The sequence below is a fragment of the Periplaneta americana genome, chromosome 8 (genome assembly GCF_040183065.1).
Source record: "Periplaneta americana isolate PAMFEO1 chromosome 8, P.americana_PAMFEO1_priV1, whole genome shotgun sequence".
NCBI classification, from domain to species: Eukaryota; Metazoa; Arthropoda; class Insecta; order Blattodea; family Blattidae; genus Periplaneta; species Periplaneta americana.
In genome coordinates, this window is record NC_091124.1 from 81,699,519 (window position 1) to 81,721,605 (window position 22,087).

A 22,087-nucleotide genomic window follows, 5' to 3' on the forward strand; every position below is an offset into this window, starting at 1 on the left:
TTTTATTATAGGAATAAAAATTACTGGAAAAATCTAAAAACTTTTATACACAATGCACTCCTTTCGATAAATAACAGTCTGTAGTTTGATCCCAGTGAGGGCATTCTTTCCTGAGTTCGAGCCCTGTAAATCTATTTTATTATAGGAATAAAAATTACTGGAAAAATCTAAAAACTTTTATACACAATGCACTCCTTTCGATAAATAACAGTCTGTAGTTTGATCCCAGTGAGGGCATTCTTTCCTGAGTTCTAGCCCTGTAAATCTATTTTATTATAGGAATAAAAATTACTGGAAAAATCTAAAAACTTTTATACACATTGCACCCCTTTCAATAAATAACAATCTGTAGTTTGATCCCAGTGAAGGCATTCTTTCCTGAGTTCGAGCCCTGTAAATCTATTTTATTATAGGAATAAAAAATTACTGGAAAAATCTAAAAACTTTTATACACATTGCAACCCTTTCGATAAATAACAGTCTGTAGTTTGATCCCAGTGAGGGCATTCTTTCCTGAGTTCTAGCCCTGTAAATCTATTTTATTATAGGAATAAAAATTTACTGGAAAAATCTAAAAAAAAATTATACACAATGCACCCCTTTCGATAAATAACAGTCTGTACTTTGATCCCAGTGAGGGCATTCTTTCCTGAGTTCAAGCCCTGTAAATATATAAATTATTATAGGTATAAAGGAATTGGTGGGAAAAATCTAAAAACTAGTATGCACAATGCACCTCTTCCTTTAAATATCACTTTTGTAATCTGAATTCAGTGAAGGTATTATATCCTGAGTTCGAGTCCCGTAAATGTATAATTCTTTCTTATAGGTAAAAAGAATTTCTGAAAAAAATCTAAAAAGTTGTATAAAGACTGCTCCTCTTCCGTTAAATACCACTCTGTGGTTCAAATACAGTGAGGACAATATTTCCTGAATTCGAGCCGATAAAATGTGCAATTCTGTTTTAAAGGTATGAAACATTGCTGGAGAAATCTTAAAACATTTATATACAATGCTTATTATTATTATTATTATTATTATTATTATTATTATTATTATTATTATTATTATTATCATCATCATCATCAATAATATATCTCTACTAGAAACATCAACAACCAAATTTCTTGGTTTGTATATTAATAATACAATAAATTGGAAAATTCATATCAAAGAAACAACCTTCAAACTTAGCTCAGCATGCTTCGCAATTAGGTCGTTACAACAATTTCTAAACAGCAGTATCTTAAAGACAATATATTTTGCCTATTTTCATTCCATTATGTCCTACGGAATAATATTTTGGGGAAATTCTGTAGATAGTAAAAATATATTCTTATTATAAAAAAGAGCCATTAGAATAATAGTTGGAGCAAAGGCTAGAGAATCATGTAGATTATGTTTTTAAAAATTAGAGATTCTAACCTTAACAAATCAATACATATACTCTACAATAAATTTCCTCTTATGTAATAAAGAAAATTTTCCAACTAACTCAGCCATAAATAGTATAAATACCCGCAGAAGGAATGATTTTCATACGCCATCATCAAATTTATCATGCTTTCAAAGGGGAGTACGTTACATGGCGATAAAATGTTCAGTAGTCTTCCTGAAGACATTAAGAATCATAGCCAAAACCCTGCATTATTTAAGGTAAAACTAAAAAATTACTTAATACCTCACACTTTCTATTCTGTAGATGAATTCTTGACATTTCACAGTACTGTGTAAATATTATAATACTATTAAATGGTAAACATATTACATTGTATAAAATATTATTGTTATTAAGGTATTCATTCTGTACATATTTCATATTTGCATTTTACTCGTATATGTATTGCATTTTATTGTTAAACGTAAGAATTTGACATGTTCTTTATTCTATGCTATAAAGCAAATGTAAGAATATTATGGAAAGAATCTATCTATCTATCTATCTATCTATCTATCTATCTATCTATCTATCTATCTATCTATCTATCTATCTATCTATCTATCTATCTATCTATCTATCTATCTATCTGTCTGTCTGTCTGTCTGTCTGTCTGTCTGCCTTGCCTGCCTGCCTGCCTGCCTGCCTGCCTGCCTGCCTGCCTGCCTGCCTGCCTGCCTGCCTGCCTGCCTGCCTGCCTGCCTGCCTGCCTATCTATCTATCTATCTATCTATCTATCTATCTATCTATCTATCTATCTATCTATCTATCTATCTATCTATCTATCTATCTATCTATCTATCTATCTATCTATCTATCTATCTATCTATCTATCTATCTATCTATCTATCTATCTATCTATCTATCTATCTATCTATCTATCTATCTATCTATCTATCTATCTATCTATCTACCTATGTATGTCTGTCTGTCTGTCTGTCTGATACGTTGAGTATATCAGGTAAGGCTACTGTCTTATCAGCTGCTTTGTGAAAACTGCTTTATCCCAGAACTTCAAAGTCTACTTATAACAAACCAAAATTTAAACCTTTACTGTGTTAACCCATATTTGCATAAATTAATTATCATATCTAACAGTCCATTGTATTTTGTGGATGGATATTTTGACACTGGTCTGAAATCTGATTATGAATAAAAAAAAATAATTATGAAAAGAAAAAAAATATATATACATACATATATATGTATATATACATATATATATATATATATATATATATATATATATATATATATATATATATATATATATAGCTGAAAGTACCCGGCATTGCGCGGGTTTTCCTTTCTGCTTCTATTTTTAATTGAACGGGTTATTACATTTTCGGAAATGTCGAAAACCCAATTACAGACAACCATAAGAAATTGTCTTTACTAAGCTTTCCTCGTTCATAAAGATGAATCTTTACTTAACTTCACTTGCATGAATTAATGAACTCCTTAGCCAAATGCTTGCCATGGTTAATTATATTTAAAACAGTTTTAGATCAGAAACCGAGAAGAAAACATTTCATCATGTGCTTCACATTTAATTTTTTTTAATTGATATATTTATTTGTTTTGTTTATTTATGTATTCCGGTGTAAATAAGGCCATTAGGCCTTCTCTTCCACACCGCCAGAAATACAAATAAAATAATAGAAAAATCAAACTACAGTATAAACAAAGTAATACCCAACGAAAATATATACAGGCTACAGTCACACAACTTTTAAATGAGTTATTATTGTCTTGAAGTTCACCAAAACAAAAACACACTCTTCGATCTCTATACGCCCCCTTAGTGTTGACTGAATGTTCTACGGATCTTACATTTTATCTCTGCCGGTCAGTTACCGCTAAATTTCAAGTGTCTTATCTTAGTTGTGGCTGTCAGCGTATTAAATATATTTTTTTTTGCCTTCTCCTTTCCTCCCCATCACAAATGTGACGTTATACTGAGGCAGAGATAAAATAATTATAAGATCTGTACATTGATCTGAAGCTGTGCTGACATACATTTCACGTAATTTTATGTCTACGTGTGCTTTCACTTGAACTTCAGAGAGCTGACAGTAATTAGGGAATTCCCTTGTTCCCAGTGTGAATCCGTTGGGGTATCATCGTGAGTCGAAATTTATCTGTCTATCGGTCGTACCAAAGAATCAATATATACATATATAATTCAGCTTATATTGGAAGATTTTTTACCCCTTGACAGCTGTACGTGCGCTTATATCATACCCGGGCTTTTTAAATATGACTCGAGATATTACATCTAACAAACTCAGAACATATTAAATATATTATTTTTTATTTCATATACAGACTGCAGATAGAGTATAATTTTGCAAGAAGTCAACATAAATAATAATATTCTGAAAGACATATGTTATAGAAATGAAGTGACTGTTCTTTCCACAACTTTTAACATTCTACACTGGCAACATGATTACACAGATAGAATTTCGCAATAACACATTATTGGACACGGACAATAGTATTTTGAAAGATACGTATTTTAGAATTTATATACTGTTATTTTCAGTGGGCTTACATATATTCACATACTACATTAGGAACATGACAAAAGTATCATTGATATGCATACAATTCGTTTTTCCCTCTTTTGTATAAATGTGTGGAAAGAGAGTCTACACGTAAGTAGTAATGACAATGGAGTTAGGTTAGTCAACTTTGCCACATCAAAAAATTTAATTGTCAAGAGTACAACATTCCCCCAAAAGGATATACATAAATATACGTGGACTTCTTCAGACGGAATGACACATAACCAGATAGATCACATCTTGGTATATAAAAGAAGGCACACTAGTATAGTAGACATTCGAACTTTCAGGGGGGCAGACTGTAATTCTGACCATTATTTGGTAATTGGAGACTTAAGAGAAAGACTATCAGTAGGCAAGCGAGTAGAGCAACAAGCTAATATTAGTAGATTCAATATTTTGAAATTAAAGGACGAGGAAACTAGCAACGTTATCAGGTAGAAATTTCAAATAGGTTTGCTGCTTTAGCAACTGCTGACGAAGCTGAGGAAGAGTTAGATGTTAATAGCGTGTGGGACAATATCCGAGATAGTATCAAAATTGCAGCTGAGCAGAGCATAGGTTATCATGAAACTAAGAAAAAGAAACCATGGTTTGATGAAGATTGTTCCATTGTAGTAGATAGAAGGAAACAGGCAAAATTGAAATTCTTACAGGATCCAATCGTGGAGAATAGAGATAATTATTACAATGAAAGACGGGAAGCAAGTCGTACACTTAGGAATAAAAAGAGAGATTACTTGAAGGAAAAACTGAATGAGGTAGAAACAAATAGTAAGAATAAAAACATTCGAGATTTATATAAGGGTGTAAAGGAATTTAAAAACGGATATCAGGCAAGGGTAAACGTGATCAAGGATGAGAATGGTGACTTACTTGCAGACTCTCATTCAATCCTGAACAGATGGAAAAACTATTTTGGACAACTACTAAATATACATAGGCCAAATAGAAATGATCAGGACGAAATCCAAATACAAACTGCTGAGCCATTTATACCGGAACCCACACTTTCTGAAGTCGAAATTGCGATAGAAAATCTGAAAAAGTACAAATCTCCAGGTATTGATCAAATTCCAGCAGAATTAATACAAGAGGGTGGAAGGGTATTATCTAGAGAAATTTATAAACTTGTACTTGCAATTTGGGAAAAGGAAATTGTACCAGAACAATGGAAGGAGTCCATAATCGTACCAATTTTTAAGAAGGGGGACAAGACTAACTGTAGTAACTTTCGAGGAATATCACTTTTGTTGACGTCGTGCAAAATTTTGTCGAATATCCTTTTGAGAAGATTAACTGCATATGTAGATGAAATTATTGAGGATCATCAGTGTGGTTTCAGGCGTAATAGATCGACTATTAATCAGATTTTTTGTATTCGACAGATATTGGAGAAAAAATGGGAGTATAAGGGTACAGTACATCAGTTATTCATAGATTTCAAAAAGGCGTATGAGGTCTTCTATATAGAACGGCTGTTTGTCAATCTCGTATACCAACCGCGATAATGTATATTTTGAGAGACACATGGCTTTCTTTAGGAACGTCGATTTTATTCTCTCTAGCTCCATAAGGTCTCGTTTTTTCAAATGCTCCCATATTATATCTATGCCATAAGTGACGATGAGGGTGATTTTCAGCCTGAGGAGGTCTAGTGCTGTCTGCATAGACATCAACTGCTGCTGCCATCCACAGCCCACTACAACACTACACTGATGGAGCTGAAAGAAAAGAAGAGGCATATATGGAGCGACTTCTATTCTACTGACGCCATGTCCACAACAGAATGGATGCAGGGAGGATACGATCTGCGTCATATAATGACCCGGCTAGCAGTACATGGCTTCCACTACATGATTTGCCAGAACAAGAAATTCCACCAACCAGACGCCGACTGTATGTGTGAACTTTGCAGTGAATTGTGTGACCGATATCACGTAATGACGTGCAAACGCAGAGCTGTGTCATTGACAAAATTTTGCAACGGTGACTGAATCGGACTGTCTTGTCCCTACACGATAAATGTTGCACATTGTGCGCTTTTCTTCTTATTATTAAAAAGGCGTATGACTCGGTTAAGAGAGAAGTTTTATATAATATTCTTATTGAATTTGGTATTCCCAAGAAACTAGTTCGATTAATTCAAATGTGTCTTAGTGAACCTTACAGCAGAGTCCGTATAGGCCAGTTTCTATCTGATGCTTTTCCAATTCACTGTGGGCTAAAGCAGGGAGATGCACTATCACCTTTACTTTTTAACTTCGCTCTAGACTATGCCATTAGGAAAGTTCAGGATAATAGACAGGGTTTGGAGTTGAATGGGTTACATCTGCTTCTTTTTTTTTAACAATTTATTGATCGATCAGCGCATTTAGCGCTATACAGATCATTTCTAAAAATTATAAATACAATATATGACACTGAATTGAGGGCAGCCTAGATTGGGCTCCTCAATCCACAAAAATAATTGTTAATAAGTAATTGTTTACATATGTTGGTGTGATGATAAATTTTGATTATAATATGAGGTCCATTGGAAGTCGGCTCTTGATTCTGGTGGGAAATGTGGACTTCTTTCCGAGAGAGTAATGGACGGCGCCTGGAACATTTTCTAGGTTGTCATAGAACTTCTTAGCTTGTGGATGAATAAAATGTTTGATTGTGTCAATACCAGTTTCTCTGTGTAGTTGGCTGTTACGGACAAACCAAGGAGAATTGAATGAAATTCGTAGCGCTTTATTTTGAAATGACTGGATGTGTTTAATTTCACTTTTTGCAGCTCCTCCCCAGACAGGACAGGCATAAAGCACTAGAGGTCGTAATAGAGATGTGTAAAGTAGCATGCAATTTTGTAGCTTTAGAGATGATTTCTTCTTGAGGAGCGGATATAATTTAGCGTGTCTTGAGTAGGCCAATTTAAGTTTGTTGTTGATGTGATGTTTCCATGACAGACGGCGATCTAAGTGCACTCCAAGATATTTTACAGCTTCATCCTTTGGTTTCCACGGTATCACGTTGGTTGAAAGATTTATGCATGGAGGATTAGCAGCACGACACAAAGTAAATATCATTGCTTCGCATTTATTGTAGTTCAGTGCGATGCGCTAATTTTCAATCCAAGGGCATATGATGTTTAAGGCTTCCTGAAGGTGATTTGAGGCTATGTTAATGTTGCGATGGGTTGCATAAATAGCTGTATCGTCTGCATACATAGCAATTTGTGCAGTTGGCGTTGCAGGAATGTCCGAGGTATATACGTTGAATAATATCGGACCTAAGATAGAGCCTTGTGGAACGCCAGCACTAATGGGTCTAACAGAGGAGTGAGTACAACCCACTCTGACTGAGAATGTGCGATTTGACAAGAAACTAGTCATTATGTTGCATAGGTAGTCTGGAACGCCGGACTTGTGTAATTTGTACCGAAGACCTTTATGCCAAACTCGATCAAATGCTTGAGTGAAGTCAAGAGATGCGACTGCAGTCTGTTCTTTGTTTTCATCAGCTTCTTGTCTTATATATAAAAGTCAATGTGGCTATGTATGTATGTATATATGTATGTATGTACTCAATACAAATCTACACGCTTTGACCGATATTTGCCAAAGTTGGCACATTTAACCTTCATAACCTGGAGAAGAACATAGGCTACATTAAAATTGGACAGATGGACGTTAAAGTATTGAAAACAATAAAACTTAGAACGAAATGTCATGTATTATATTACAATGGCCTCCTATTCTACAGTCAACTGTCTTTTATTGACGTCATCCAGTCACGTCTTCTTCCGTTGTAAAAGCGGCCATATTGGTACTGAAATATTAAATAAAATAATATTAAATTATCATTACGTAAATGAGGAACGATTTATGGATTGAATGTGTCATGGGCAATAATATACAATACAAAATGACATAAAACACATATTTGTTTATTTTTATAAATTCAAAACCAAACATAATAGACAGCAAATGTGAAACATTTATAATACTTAAATTCAAGCAGTTAAATATGTAGCTTTCTGTATCGTTGTGGTAAAATGAATGACTTTATTGTATGGGGACCCAAGTTCGAACCTGAGGTAAGTTTTTTTTTATTATTTTGATAATTTATTTACATTATTTTAATGCATTCTTTTATTTTAACCCGCCATAAAGGAAGTTTTACTACATAAATAATATATCCGTAGTATTTTATTTATGCTGTCTCAAACAAAGTTACCATACAATTATACTGAAAACTTAATATATAAAAGTAAATGTGGGTATGTATGTTCTCTATACAAATCTACACGCTTTGACCGATATGTGCCAAAGTTTGCACATTTAACCTTCATAACCAGGAGAAAAACATAGGCTATATTAAAATTGTACAAATGGACGTTACATTAATAAAAAAAATAGAAAAATAGAAATAAATACGATCAAAGATTCATGTGTAATATTAAAATGCTATATTCTATAGTCAATTGTTTTTTATTATTGTCTTTTGTATTCAACATCGACTTTCACGAGGTCATGGAAATTATAACACGAATAACATTGTTGGTACACATCATGAAGGCTAAAACTAGATCATTCGTACAATAAATATCTTTACGCAGTCCAGGACCGTATTATAATTTCTCGATGCAGTTGTAGATAGTGAGCAGGCTGTGTTTTATCCAACTGAATTCCAGATTTCTTTCAAACTACAACGATTTCTACCACATAATTTACTTAATATTGAATAACCAGACGTACTACTACGAAATATTAACCCACCAAAATTACGCACCAACATGAATTGGTGTGAAGAACCCATGCCAAACGTAATATAAGTCGAAATATTAACTGGAAAGACGAAAGGAGAAGATGTTTTTATCTCACGTATTGCTATGATACCCATTCTATTTAATGCAATTGCAATTCAGTGCGACTAGCATTTGTAATGACCATTTCAAAATGAAGCTCAAGGACAGTACCTCAAAGTTGCAGACATTTAATTAAAACTGCGTGTTTTTCACATCCTCGACTATATTTTGCACAAAGGAATGAAAAAAAAAAAAAAGATTTTACACTTATCAAAAAGCAATTCAACGATATTTCTGTCATGTTGCTAATGTAGTATGTGAATGTACGTAAGCCGACTGAAAATAGCATTGCATTAATTCTAAAATATACGTCTCTCACAATATTGTTGTTCACGTCCGAAAATATGTTACTGCGAAATTCTATCTGTATAATCACATTGCAAATGTAGTATGTTATGCGTTGTGGAAATAACAATCTCTTAATTTCTAAAATATCGTCAAATCTATACGTCTCTCAGAATATTAGTCTTTATGTTAAAAAATTACTTATTGCAAGTTTATATTGTATCTGTATTCTGCGTATAAAATAAGAATTAATATGTTCTGAATTTGTGAGATGTAGTTTTCCAAGTAATATTAAAAAAAACTGGGTACGGTATGATATAAGTGGGTGTACAGCGGTCAAGGGGTAAAAAAAATCTTCCAATATAAATTAAATAAATATATATGTACATATTGATTCGATGCTGAAACTGATCAGAAAGAGGAAAAGGAATCTTATTATCGTTGGGTTTTACTTTGTTCATAGTTTGATTTTTCTATTATTTTATTTGTATTTCTGGCGGTGTGGAAGAGAAGGCCCAATGGCCTTAACTACACCAGAATAAATAAATAAAAACAAATATGTAAATAAAAAAACCTTGAACGTCAGACACATGATGACATGTTTTCTTTTCGATGCCTGATTTACAACTGTTTTAAATTGAGTTAACGCTGGCAGGCATTTCGCTAAGGAGTTCATCAATTCATGTAAGTGACGTTAAGTAAAGAATAAATCTTAGCTTAGTAAAGGCAATTCGTTTTGGTTGTCTATAGTTAGTTTTCCGAGATTTCCGAAAATGTAATAAGCAGTTTAATTAAAAACAAAAGCAGAAAGGAAAACCCGTGCAACGCCGGATGCTTTTAGCTAGTAATATAATATAATATAATATAATATAATATAATATAATATAATATAATATAATATAATATAATATAATATAAGTTATTTGATGGGTTCAGAACCATAGTGGCCCAAGCGCCATTTACTGAATACGTAGAAAACAAGGGTTAAAATTAAGTTAGTAACATAATTCAATGGAAACCTATAACAAGTAAAATAAAATATACACATTAAATCTAAATGATGTCGATCTTCATTAAGCTATGGTTGTATGTAATAAAAATTAAGAAACATATTAAAGGAATTGTCATTGCACCAAATGAGTGTCTCTGGACCAAAATGATCGCATTTTAATTATTTGGATGCAATTTAAATTAAGTAACATATTAAACGATATATCCTTCTATCAAACACGCATGTTCCCTGGATCAAATGTCCTATTTTAATTTTGTAATTACTTTATATTTATTTCTAACGGGTGCAGAGGAGCGCACGGGTACGGCTAGTATTTTAATAAAATATGAGGATGTAAATACAGTTAGGCCAAATATAAAGATCTATAAAAAATTGAAGAAACATATATTCAACATAATACGTAACAAAACACATCACTATCTATTAAGTATGTGCCAATTAGCGTAAACTCGGTGAACTTTAAATGCTGCAAATACGAAGTGAATAGAAACATGTTTATAAATAATTTATTACAAAAGAAATAATATTAATAAGCCTTGAAAAACAACAAATTGAGTGTATGCATCTACAAATTATAGATAGTTATGACGTATAACAGGCATTCCGAATCTTCAACAAAACTGCAACATTTATGGGATCACAAAACAGCTGTTTACAATGAACTTGAAAATCAACGGCGTAACTTTATTGATATAGCAGGCGAGACCCAACAATCTGGCTATGATTCTGATACACCACAAATCACAAATAAGACTATAAAAATGTAGTTTATACAATATTTAATATTTAGAAGAATTGTCAATCATTCTGTCATTACTAATAACCTTAAAAATTGCCAAAGACTGCAGCCATATTATCATTTGTTGTCTTTTTTTATCGCCAACACGCACTTCATTTATAATACATCATCAAATAACGTTTGGTACATCGCGAACATAATTCCATCGATACACACTTATATTGTAACATTAATTTATATTGAAAATCGGCATTAGCACAAACAAGTGTTCTGTTTGGTAGGCCTCCGTTTCACAGTTAATTACAGTTTTGCCGACGTATGGCTCCGGCTTGTTTCCGAAGAAGGATCTCATTTTTAACCCTTAAATTGGCAAAACTTCATTTCTCACGCTAGTTTATTAAACCGTGTCGAACTGTAAAGAAAACAACTACTATCGCAATGTTCATATTTTATATGTTGTACAATATTACAGTATTGTGTAATTTTGGTTATTTAATTTTCCTTACTTACTTACTGGCTTTCAAGGAACCCGGAGGTTCATTGCCGCCCTCACATTAGCCCGCCATTGGTCCCTATCCTGAGCAAGGTTAATCCAGTCTCTACCATCATACCCTACCTCCCTTAAATCGATTTCTATATTATCTTCCCATCTACGTCTCGGCCTCCCCAAAGGTCTTTTGCCCTCCGGCCTCAGAACTAACATTCTATATGCATTTCTGGATTCCCCCATACGGGCTACATGCCCTGCCCATCTCAAACGTCTGGATTTTATGGTCCTAATTATGTCAGGTGAAGTATACAACGCGTACAGATCTGTGTTGTGTAACTTTCTCCATTCTCCTGTAACTTCATCCCTCTTAGCTCCAAATATTTTCCTAAGAACCTTATTCTCAAACACCCTTAATCTCTGTTCCTCTCTCAAAGTGAGAGTTCAAGTTTCACAACCATACAGAACAACCGGTAATATAACTGTTTTATAAATTCTAACTTTCAGATTTTTTGACAGAAGACTAGATGACAAAAGCTTCTCAACCGAATAATAACGGGCATTTCCCATATTTATTCTGCGTTTAATTTCCTCCCGAATCTCATTTATGTTCGCTACTGTTGCTCCAAGATATTTGAATTTTTCCACCTCTTCGAAGGATAAATCTCCAATTTTTATAGTTCCATTTCGTACTATATTCTGGTCACGAGACATAATCATATACTTTGTCTTTTCGGAATTTACTTCCAGCCCAATCGCTTTACTTGCTTCAAGTAGAATTTCCGCGTTTCCCAAAACCTTTTGTGGATTTTCTCCTAACATATTCATGTCATCCGCATAGACAAGTAGCTGATGTAACCCGTTCAATTCCAAACCCTCTGTGTTATCCTGAACTTTCCTAATGGCATATTCTAGAGCGAAGTTAAAAAGTAAAGGTGATAGTGCATCTCCCTGCTTTAGCCCACAGTGAATTGGAAAAGCATCAGATAGAAACTGGCCTATACGAACTCTGCTGTAAGTTTCACTAAGACACATTTTAATTAATTGGACTAGTTTCTTGGGAATACCAAATTCAATAAGAATATTATATAAAACTTCTCTCTTAACCGAGTCATACGCCTTTTTGAAATCTATGAATAACTGATGTACTGTACCCTTATACTCCCATTTTTTCTCCAATATCTGTCGAATACAAAAAATCTGATCAATAGTCGATCAATTACGCCTAAAATCACACTGATGATCCCCAATAATATCATCTACATATGGAGTTAATCTTCTCAAAATGATTTTCGACAAAATTTTGTACGACGTCAACAAAAGTGATATTCCTCGAAAGTTACTACAGTTAGTCTTGTCCCCCTTCTTAAAAATAGGTACGATTATGGACTTCTTCCATTGTTCTGGTACAATTTCCTTTTCCCAAATAGCAAGTACAAGTTTATAAATTTCGCTAGATAATGCCCTTCCACCCTCTTGTATTAATTCTGCTGGAATTTGAACAATACCTGGAGATTTGTACTTTTTCAGATTTTCTATCGCAATTTCGACTTCAGAAAGTGTGGGTTCCGGTATAAATGGCTCAGCAGTTTGTATTTGAATTTCGTCTCGATCATTTCTATTTGGCCTACGTATATTTAGTAGTTGCCCAAAATAGTTTTTTCATCTGTTCAGGATTGAATGAGAGTCTGCAAGCAAGTCACCATTCCCATCCTTGATCACGTTTACCCTTGCCTGATATCCGTTTTTAAATTCCTTTATATCCTTATATAAATTTCGAATGTTTTTATTCTTACTATTTGTTTCTACCTCATTCAGTTTTTCCTTCAAGTAATCTCTCTTTTTATTCCTAAGTGTACGACTTGCTTCCCATCTTTCATTGTAATAATTATCTCTATTCTCCACGATTGGATCCTGTAAGAATTTCAATTTTGCCTGTTTCCTTCTATCTACTACAATGGAACAATCTTCATCAAACCATGGTTTCTTTTTCTTAGTTTCATGATAACCTATGCTCTGCTCAGCTGCAATTTTGATATTATGTCGGATAATGTCCCACACGCTATTAACATCTAACTCTTCCTCAGCTTCGTCAGCAGTTGCTAAAGCAGCAAACCTATTTGAAATTTCAACCTGATAACGTTGCTTAGTTTCGTCGTCCTTTAATTTCAGAATATTGAATCTACTAATATAATCTTGTTGCTCTACTTGCTTGGCTACTGATAGTCTTTCTCTTAATTCTCCAATTACCAAATAATGGTCAGAATTACAGTCTGCCGCCCTGAAAGTTCGAATGTCTACTATACTAGTGTGCCTTCTTTTATCTATCAAGATGTGATCTATCTGGTTATGTGTCATTCTGTCTGGAGAAATCAATGTATATTTATGTATATCCTCATGGGGGAATATTGTACTCTTGACAATTAAATTTTTTGATGTGGCAAAGTTGACTAACCTAACTCCATTGTCATTACTACTTACGTATAGGCTCTCTTTTCCAATTGTTGGTTTAAAAATATGCTCCCGTCCTACTTTAGCATTGAAATCCCCCAATTTCCTACCAATTTTTCTGATGTTCTATTAATATTATAGCATATATTAACCTGTTGTATACTATAGGATACGTTGTGAATTTAAGGGTTAATGAAGGACCTACTCCTGTGCAGAAAATTAATAAAGTATGAATAATAAATAAAACAATTTTAACTTTTAACACTGTAATGAAGGAAAATTTCTAAAGAACAAAATACATAAAACAGTTTTTTTTTTTCAAAGCAAGTGCAAATAGAGTCATAGGCAAAAATTTGGCTATTATCCCTAACATAATTTATGGAGACTATGAAACTTGGACAGGAGGTATTAAATTACCTAATATGGATTTTAGATTAAGTTCCTTATCTTATATATACAGGAATAGAATAGATAATTTCAGAGCTTTATTAAGAATAGTAATAACATTTGACGAGATACACACTGTGAAATTCTGATACAACTGTGCCAAAGAAGTGTACAATAATTATTGTTGTACCGAATTAGGGTGACCAGATTCACATCGATAGAAAAGAGGACACAAAGCTTAAAAAAGGAGGACATTGTTCGAAAAAAGAGGGCAGAAAATATGTACTTAGATTTAGGCTTAGGCCTCCATTATACTATAAATTATGTCAATATCTACTTTCTTACAAAATATTTACAGTACAGTCGGACTGGGTAGTGTAGTCGGTATAGCGCTGGCTTTCTGTGCTCGAGGTTGCGGGTTCGATCCGGGCTCAAGTCGATGGCGTTTAAGTGTGTTTAAATGCGACAAGCTCATGTCAATAGATTTATTGGGAAGTAAAAGAACTCCTAAGGGACAAAATTTCGGCACACCGGCGACTTTGATATAACCTCTGCAGTTGCGAGCGTCGTTAAATAAGCCAAAATTTTATTTTTTTTACAGTACAGATTTAGGCTTATATCATACTTAAAAATATGATAATATTACAAAATAATTATGGTAAAACTTATTAATAATGATTTTACCGTTAGCTACATAGGCTATGAAAGTCAAGGGAACTATAGGATAATTATTATTAAAGAGGACAGAAAATATATATTTAGATTTAGGCTTAGGCCTATATTATACTTAAAATTATGTCAATATCTATTTTATTACATCATACTTATACAGGGACATCATTTTATTTTTACTAACATTTTTAATATTAACCTGGCTATACCTTTGGATTAATGATTGAGACCCGGAAACACCGTTTCCTACCTCCTTCCACGACTGGAGTTCGATGATACTGGCGTAAAATACAAACAGATCACTTTACTAGGTATAGGAGGGAAGAAAAGTAGTTCACCCATTTACGTAAACTAGAAAATATCGCGATTTTCATTAGGTTTAGTTTAATCAAAATACAGTACAGTATTAACAATAAGTCTTTTTACTCACGAACTGGGTTATCCATGCGAACGTATTCATTATGTAGTGTATATTATACTGTCTACAGTACATTAGCGTACAATATAGAGAATGAAGTTAAAATGAAAAATAATCATAATATGGATATTTAAACACATTTTTGAAAACGGTGGCCGTTCATTTCGATACAGGTTCAGTTCTTTTGTGCCTATTATCGCACTATAGACTACTGCATCTAATTCCAATTACCAGTTTCGTCCTTCATACTTAGTAACTCATGTTGAAATAATTCTGTACCTACTGTACTCTATAAAAGAGTACCTTACGTACTGTAAATTCAGTCTTCACTTCTGCCCGACCAGCACAGATAAAATTAATCAGACATGCTATCTACTGTCCGTCCAAGTGGTTATGTCGCAGGATCGTAGAAAGGGAGGCAATCACGTGATAGTTAATTACTTAACGAGGCCCTTTTATTTAAGTTATTTTAAACAGTTGCATAATATTACGTAGACGTCCAATTAATTCCTAACAGAAATTAATGTTTTCAGAAAATATCTAAGAAAGCCCAGCCACTAGTCTTTACAGTGGAGCGAGCAGAAGCAAGTGGAGGAAATCGGGACGCGACGTAGGCAAACGGACGACAGTACCTGTGCGAAAATATGATTCAATATTGGAAGTTTTCGTCACTGGAAAACGCGAACATATTTCTGAAACGTACTATAATCACTAACTCAGTAGGCTACTGCGGCCTTGGTTCAGTGTGGACAGTTGGGTTGGAACTTCGTTAGTAGAAGGGGTGGGAGTGAAGTACATTCAAAAACTCAGGTACAATAAAAGTTGAAGTAAAAATAAAATGATGTCCCTGTATAAAACTTAGGTGTTGGTTATTTTACGACGCTTTATCAACATCTTAGGTTATTTAGCGTCTGAATGAGATGAAGGTGATAATGCCGGTGAAATGAATCCGGGGTCCAACACCGAAAGTTACCCAGCATTTGCTCATATTGGGTTGAGGGAAAACCCCGGAAAAAACCACAACCAGGTAACTTGCCCCGACCGGGAATCGAACCCAGGCCACCTGTTTTCGCGGGTAGATGCGCTAACCGTTACTCCATATTACTTAATAATATAAAATGATTTCACAGTTAACTACATATGAAAGCCAAAGGAACTATAGATTACTATCAAAATACATTAAAAAGACCGTAGAAAATGTGAATTTAATATTACTTTGTCAGCAAAGAGAGTTACGATCGTTGGCAAAGAGTAGTTATATTTCGTCGATTCTGCTGCCACCTACAGACAAATTACTTGAAAAAGGCGGCAAATCAAATAATTTCAAAATACCAGGTGTAACTTACAAGTTACAAAATGGAGGACATTTCTTGACTTTTTTAAATACGCCCAGACCCCGGACAAAGGCCTAAAAAGGAGGACACGTCCGGATAAAAGAGGACGTCTGGTCACCCTATACCGAATATAAAATGAACATTATTGAAAATATACTCACACCATATGCAGAATTGAATCCACTCGGAGATGACGCAGCTGTGGTATAAATTCCAGTCCTGTGTGCACGATACGCCTGAAACAAAGAAACAAAAGGGATCGTTACGATGATACTTTGTCGTTATCTTCGAGCAGTAAATGAGGACGGCTTGCGTTGTTCACCGAGGTTGAGGTGTTATATATACAGGACATCACAACAGAAACACAACAACGTTCTTCGCATAGAATATAGAATCTCCCAATAGTAGATTTTTGCATAGCTCTATGAATTACTGAACAAGTGAGCGAGAAATCGTGGTTGATAACGGAACTAACCTCCGATTACGTTTATATTATCACGTGAAACAGCAGCACAAATCCCGTTAGTGACCTTCCATTTACAGTCTTCGTACACATACAATGCTTTCCGTATTACGTGGCCAAACAAGGAGCAGTCACTATGAGTGATGAACATAACCTCAATGCTTACTGCTGTAGCTATACACAGAGCATTGTAACGTAACAGAGCTCTACTCCATACAAAGACTCTTTCACTTTAACAGTGTAGTGTATTGTGTGAAGTTAGGAGCTGTGATATAGCAGCATTAGAAGACGGATTTACAGCACCATATTCTTAACTAATATGCGGTTATTTAACAGAATCACTTAATACAGTGTCATTTTTTCCAGTAGTCATTTCTACGAGCCTATTTACTTACTTATAAGAGGCTTTTAGAGAACCCAGAGGTTCATTGCCGCTCTCACATAAGCCCGCCATCGGTTCCTATCCTGAGCAAGCTCAATCCAGTCCATACCATCATATCTCACCTCCCTCAAATCCATTCTAATATTATCCTTCCACCTACGTCTCAGCCTCCCCAAAGGTCTTTTTCCCTCCAGCCTCCCAACTGACACTCTATATGCATTTCTGGATTAGCCCATACGTGCTACATGCCTTGTGCATCTCAAATGTCTGGATTTAATGTTCCTAATTATGTCAGGTGAAGAATACAATACGTGCAGTTCTGCGATGTGTAACTTTCGCCATTCTCCTATAATTTCATCCCTCTTAGCCCCAAATATTTTCCTAAGGTCATTTCTATTGCCAAAGTTATAATAAAGCATTCGAAAATTTATGGAAAGGCTATAATTTCTAATACCTAAATTTATTTACAAAAATTTCAACATTACAATATTTATTATACCGATGTACCGAAATACATACGATATTTCCGTGCAGGAATTCTGCGTTATCATATGATGAAGAACCGGTGGAACGGAAAAAAAATTCTCTCCGGCACCGGGATTCGAACCCGGGTTTTCAGCTCTACGTGCCGACGCTCTATCCACTAAGACACACTGGATTCCAATTCCGATGCCGGATTGAATTCTCTCAGTTTAAGCTCCACATCTTAGTTTCCCTTTAATGGCCAACCCTCATGCACTGTGTCACAGATGTGTGACAGTGGCACAATGTCCAACACACTAATGTGCAGAGGTGCACTCTTTACGAGTGACTAAGTGGTCGGGATCCGACAGAATGAGCGCCGTCTTAAATCACTAAGTGATTATTTTTATACTCATAACATATTATAGCGATCTACCGAAGTACAGGAAATCAGGAGCAGTCGGAGTCTAAAATCTTTTAAGCACACGCTACTTAGAAATGTTTTTAATGAACAGAACTAGACTCTTGCGGAAGTTTCTAAATAGTCTTAAATGACCAATTGGTTATTTTTTTCTCCTCTCTCTTCTTCTTCTCTTTCTCTTTTTTTTATTATCTTGATATATTACTTAATCATTTGTATTTGCATGCCATTTAGTACGACTTTGCTAATCAACATTTTATGGCTTGTAACCCACATGTATTCTCCTATTAGTATACTAACTGTATAGTAGATCTGAAGTGAATTAATCGTCGGATTTATCTCGAGCATTTTAGGTCTTATAAATTGTGTGTGTGTGTGTGTGTGTGTGTGAGTGTGTATATTCCCCTTATGTTATGTAACTGATTTTGATTATGTGTAATTTTCTACTTTATTTTATATGTTATGTAACCGATCTTGACTACTTGTAATTTTATATTATGTAACTGATCTTGTCTATTGTAATTTTCTACTATATTTTATGTAATTTCTAAGGTATTTTCTTTTGTGTTGTTTTGTAATCTAATTTTGTATTTCATGTATATTATTGTAACCTGGTTGAGTGGAAGAGAAGGCCTCATGGCCTTAACTCTGCCAGGCAAACTACTACTACTACCACTACCACCACCACCACTACCACTAGTACTACTACCACATATGATATTTCCGTGCAGGAATTCTGCGTTATCATATGATGAAGAATCGGTGGAGCGAAGAGAGGATTCAATCCTACAGAAGTCTCAAGTGGCATTTCCGTGATATTGACAAACTCTTCCTGTGCACTTGTATAAGTTAAACTCCTCCTTCCTAAGGCGTGAATTTAAACAAAATTAATAACTTTCATCCAATCTAACTGATTCCGTAAAATTGTATACAGAAGCCGCAGGTAGCATTTTCTTTTATATTGACAAATACTGATTACGTTCCTAGAGGGCGAATTGGGACAACATTAATAACCTCTCTCCTAACAAATCAAACTTTATACAGTAAGTGAAAGTAGAAGATTGATTCTATTGCACATTAAAAATTTGAGAACGAATAAATGGTCCTATTCATTCATTCATAGTTTTCTGAACAAAGGAGGTCTTTCGCTGCAAATCCATCATTCTCCAATCTTTCCCATTTTCCACTTCCTCTTACTCTTATGTCTTAATAGTGTCTAACGTATGATATATTATTTTGTAACGAACTTTTCTTCCGTTCACCATTCCTTCTTAGCCAGTGTCCCAGCCAATTTTTTCTCTGCTAATTGGGATTTCCCGGCCTCCGATGGGGTCAAAAACCCTGATAAAACTGATATTTAAACCTTGTGTTGAATTACGGTGATATCCGGAGGGCCTAATTAGTCAAATCTACTGTCCTCACTTTCATGCTGGGCCCCCTGGCATCTTTTAAGATGCAAAACAGAGAGTGGTATGTGAAAAGCAACGGGAAGCTACCGCATTTACCTTCCTCAAGAAAACCTCCAAGCATGGCATGATGAGTCTTTCCATGGTAAAAGATTCCGGACTATCAGTCTGATATCACAATCGGCGAAGATGCTTCTGCGAATACTGAATCTACGTTTATTTTCTAAAATGGAAGAACAGTTGGAAGAAGAGCAGTCTGCCTTCAGGAAGAGAAAAGGTACGAAAGATACAATTGGACTTCTGCGAACAATCGACGAAAAATACCTATGAAAGAATAAAAAAAGTCTGTATAGTATTTGTGGACCTAGAAAAGGCGTTTGACTGAGTAGATTGTAATAAACTGATGGTGATCCTGAAGAAAATTTGAGTGGATTGGAAAGAGAGAAGGCTGTTCAATAATCTTTATATGAGAAACGAGTCAAAATTAGGATAGGATAAGGAATTTCAGAAGGAAGCGAAATAGGAAGAGGAGTATGGCAGGGCTACCCTTTATCATTTACATTGTTCAACATGTACTTGGAGAATTTAGTTAATAACTCTTTTCAGAATATGGGAGGAGTGACAATAGGAGGAAGAAGAATAAAGTGCATAAGATTTGCTGATGATATGGCGTTACTAGCAGAAGAGGAGATGATTCTAAAGGGAAATGCTAGTTGATCTAAATTACAGATTTAAGCAGTATAAGATGAAAATAAATGCAAATAAGAGGAAGACCATGGTCATAGGAAGAAAAGTAATGCAGGTAAACTCGCGAATTCTAAATGAGGCAGTATAGCAATTGGACAACTTCAAATACTTGGGATGTACTGTAAGCAGTAACAGGAACTGCTGGCAGGAAGTCAAAAGGAGTATAGCAATGGCAAAGAGAGCTTTTAATACAAAAAGGAGCACCTCTGCGGACCTCTGGAAAAATAACTAAGATAGTAGTGAAGTGCTTTGTGTGAAGTGTTACATTGTATGGGATAGAAACATGGACATTAAGACGAAGTGAAGAGAAGCGAATAGAAGTATTTGTAACGTTGATATGCAGTAGAATGGAGAGTGTTAATTGGACAGACAGAATAAGAAATGAAGCTGTATTGAAAAGAATGAGTGAAGAAAAAAATGATGCTGAAACTGATAAGGAAGAGGAAAAGGAATTGGTTGGGTCACTGGCTGAGAAGAAACTGCCTACTGAAGGATGCACTGGAAGGAATGGTGAACGGAAGAAGAGTTCGTGCAGAATACGATGTCAGATGATAGACGACATTAAGATATACGGATCATATATGGAGACAAAGAGGAAGGCATAAAATAGGAAATATTGGAGAATAATGGGTTTGCAGTGAAATACCTACTCTTGGGCAGAACACTATGAATGTATGAATGATTTCTGAACAGTTTCAGCATTACCCTTTCTTTGCCCACTCTTTCTAGCACATCTTCATTTCTTATAAAGTACTAAATACCACTGAAGTGTGGTACGTGCCTTGAGTCGAGGATAATTAAAATGTGTGTTTCCTTATTTCTGTATCCCGAAGCTTTTGTAACTCAACATTTAATTTTAGTTATTTCCATTTACACCTTTATATTTGCTACCCACATATTATAATTGTACTATTAGCTGCACTTCAAATTATAAAATCATACAAATAAATATGTTTCTCTTATTTACTTCTTTCTCCCTTACGATCGTAAACTTATCTGATAGCATCAGTTCGTTCATGTGTGCTCGTAATTGCTACTGCCTCCACTTTTTCTCTCTTCCATTTCTCACTGCTCCCAATCAGTTTCCTAGGATGACCTCCTCTGTGACCAGGTGTGGAGTCAGTACAAGATACATACTAGGTAATTACAGAAGGTGTAATTACATTTAACACATTCACCGTATAACTTAAATTACAACACTCACTGTTCTTAGCTAAAACTTTCCTAGAGTTTGATTACTTTCAGTCCATTTTCTTCGAAACACTCTACATAAATTGTCATTAACATTCCTTACACAACATGTAATCAGTAAAGTTCACTAAATCTAATTTCTTGAATATGTAGTAAAGAAATTATTCTTCTCTTTAAAGGAAACCACTTTGTCCTCGCCAGACAACTAATAGCGTTCTCAGAGTATTCTGCGCCCCCTAAACATCAAAATCAATATACAAGGTCATTCAAAAGCAAATTAAATTAAGATATACACGAAACAAGAACACACTTATACTCATAAAGAAATGCGGTTTATTGGATTCAGTTTAAATGTTGAATTTGTCCG

At 34.6% G+C, this 22,087-nt stretch overlaps 1 protein-coding gene across 1 annotated transcript in view; it reads right to left on the bottom strand.

The window, feature by feature from the left end:
- The window catches only part of LOC138704228 (follicle-stimulating hormone receptor-like), a 312,886-nt gene that overhangs the window by 233,217 nt on the left and 57,582 nt on the right, over nucleotides 1-22,087 (bottom strand). The window contains exon 3 of the mRNA XM_069832109.1: nucleotides 16,810-16,884. Coding sequence (XP_069688210.1) covers nucleotides 16,810-16,814 — 5 coding nt within the window. The 5' untranslated portion in view covers nucleotides 16,815-16,884. The remainder of the gene's footprint in view (nucleotides 1-16,809; nucleotides 16,885-22,087) is intronic.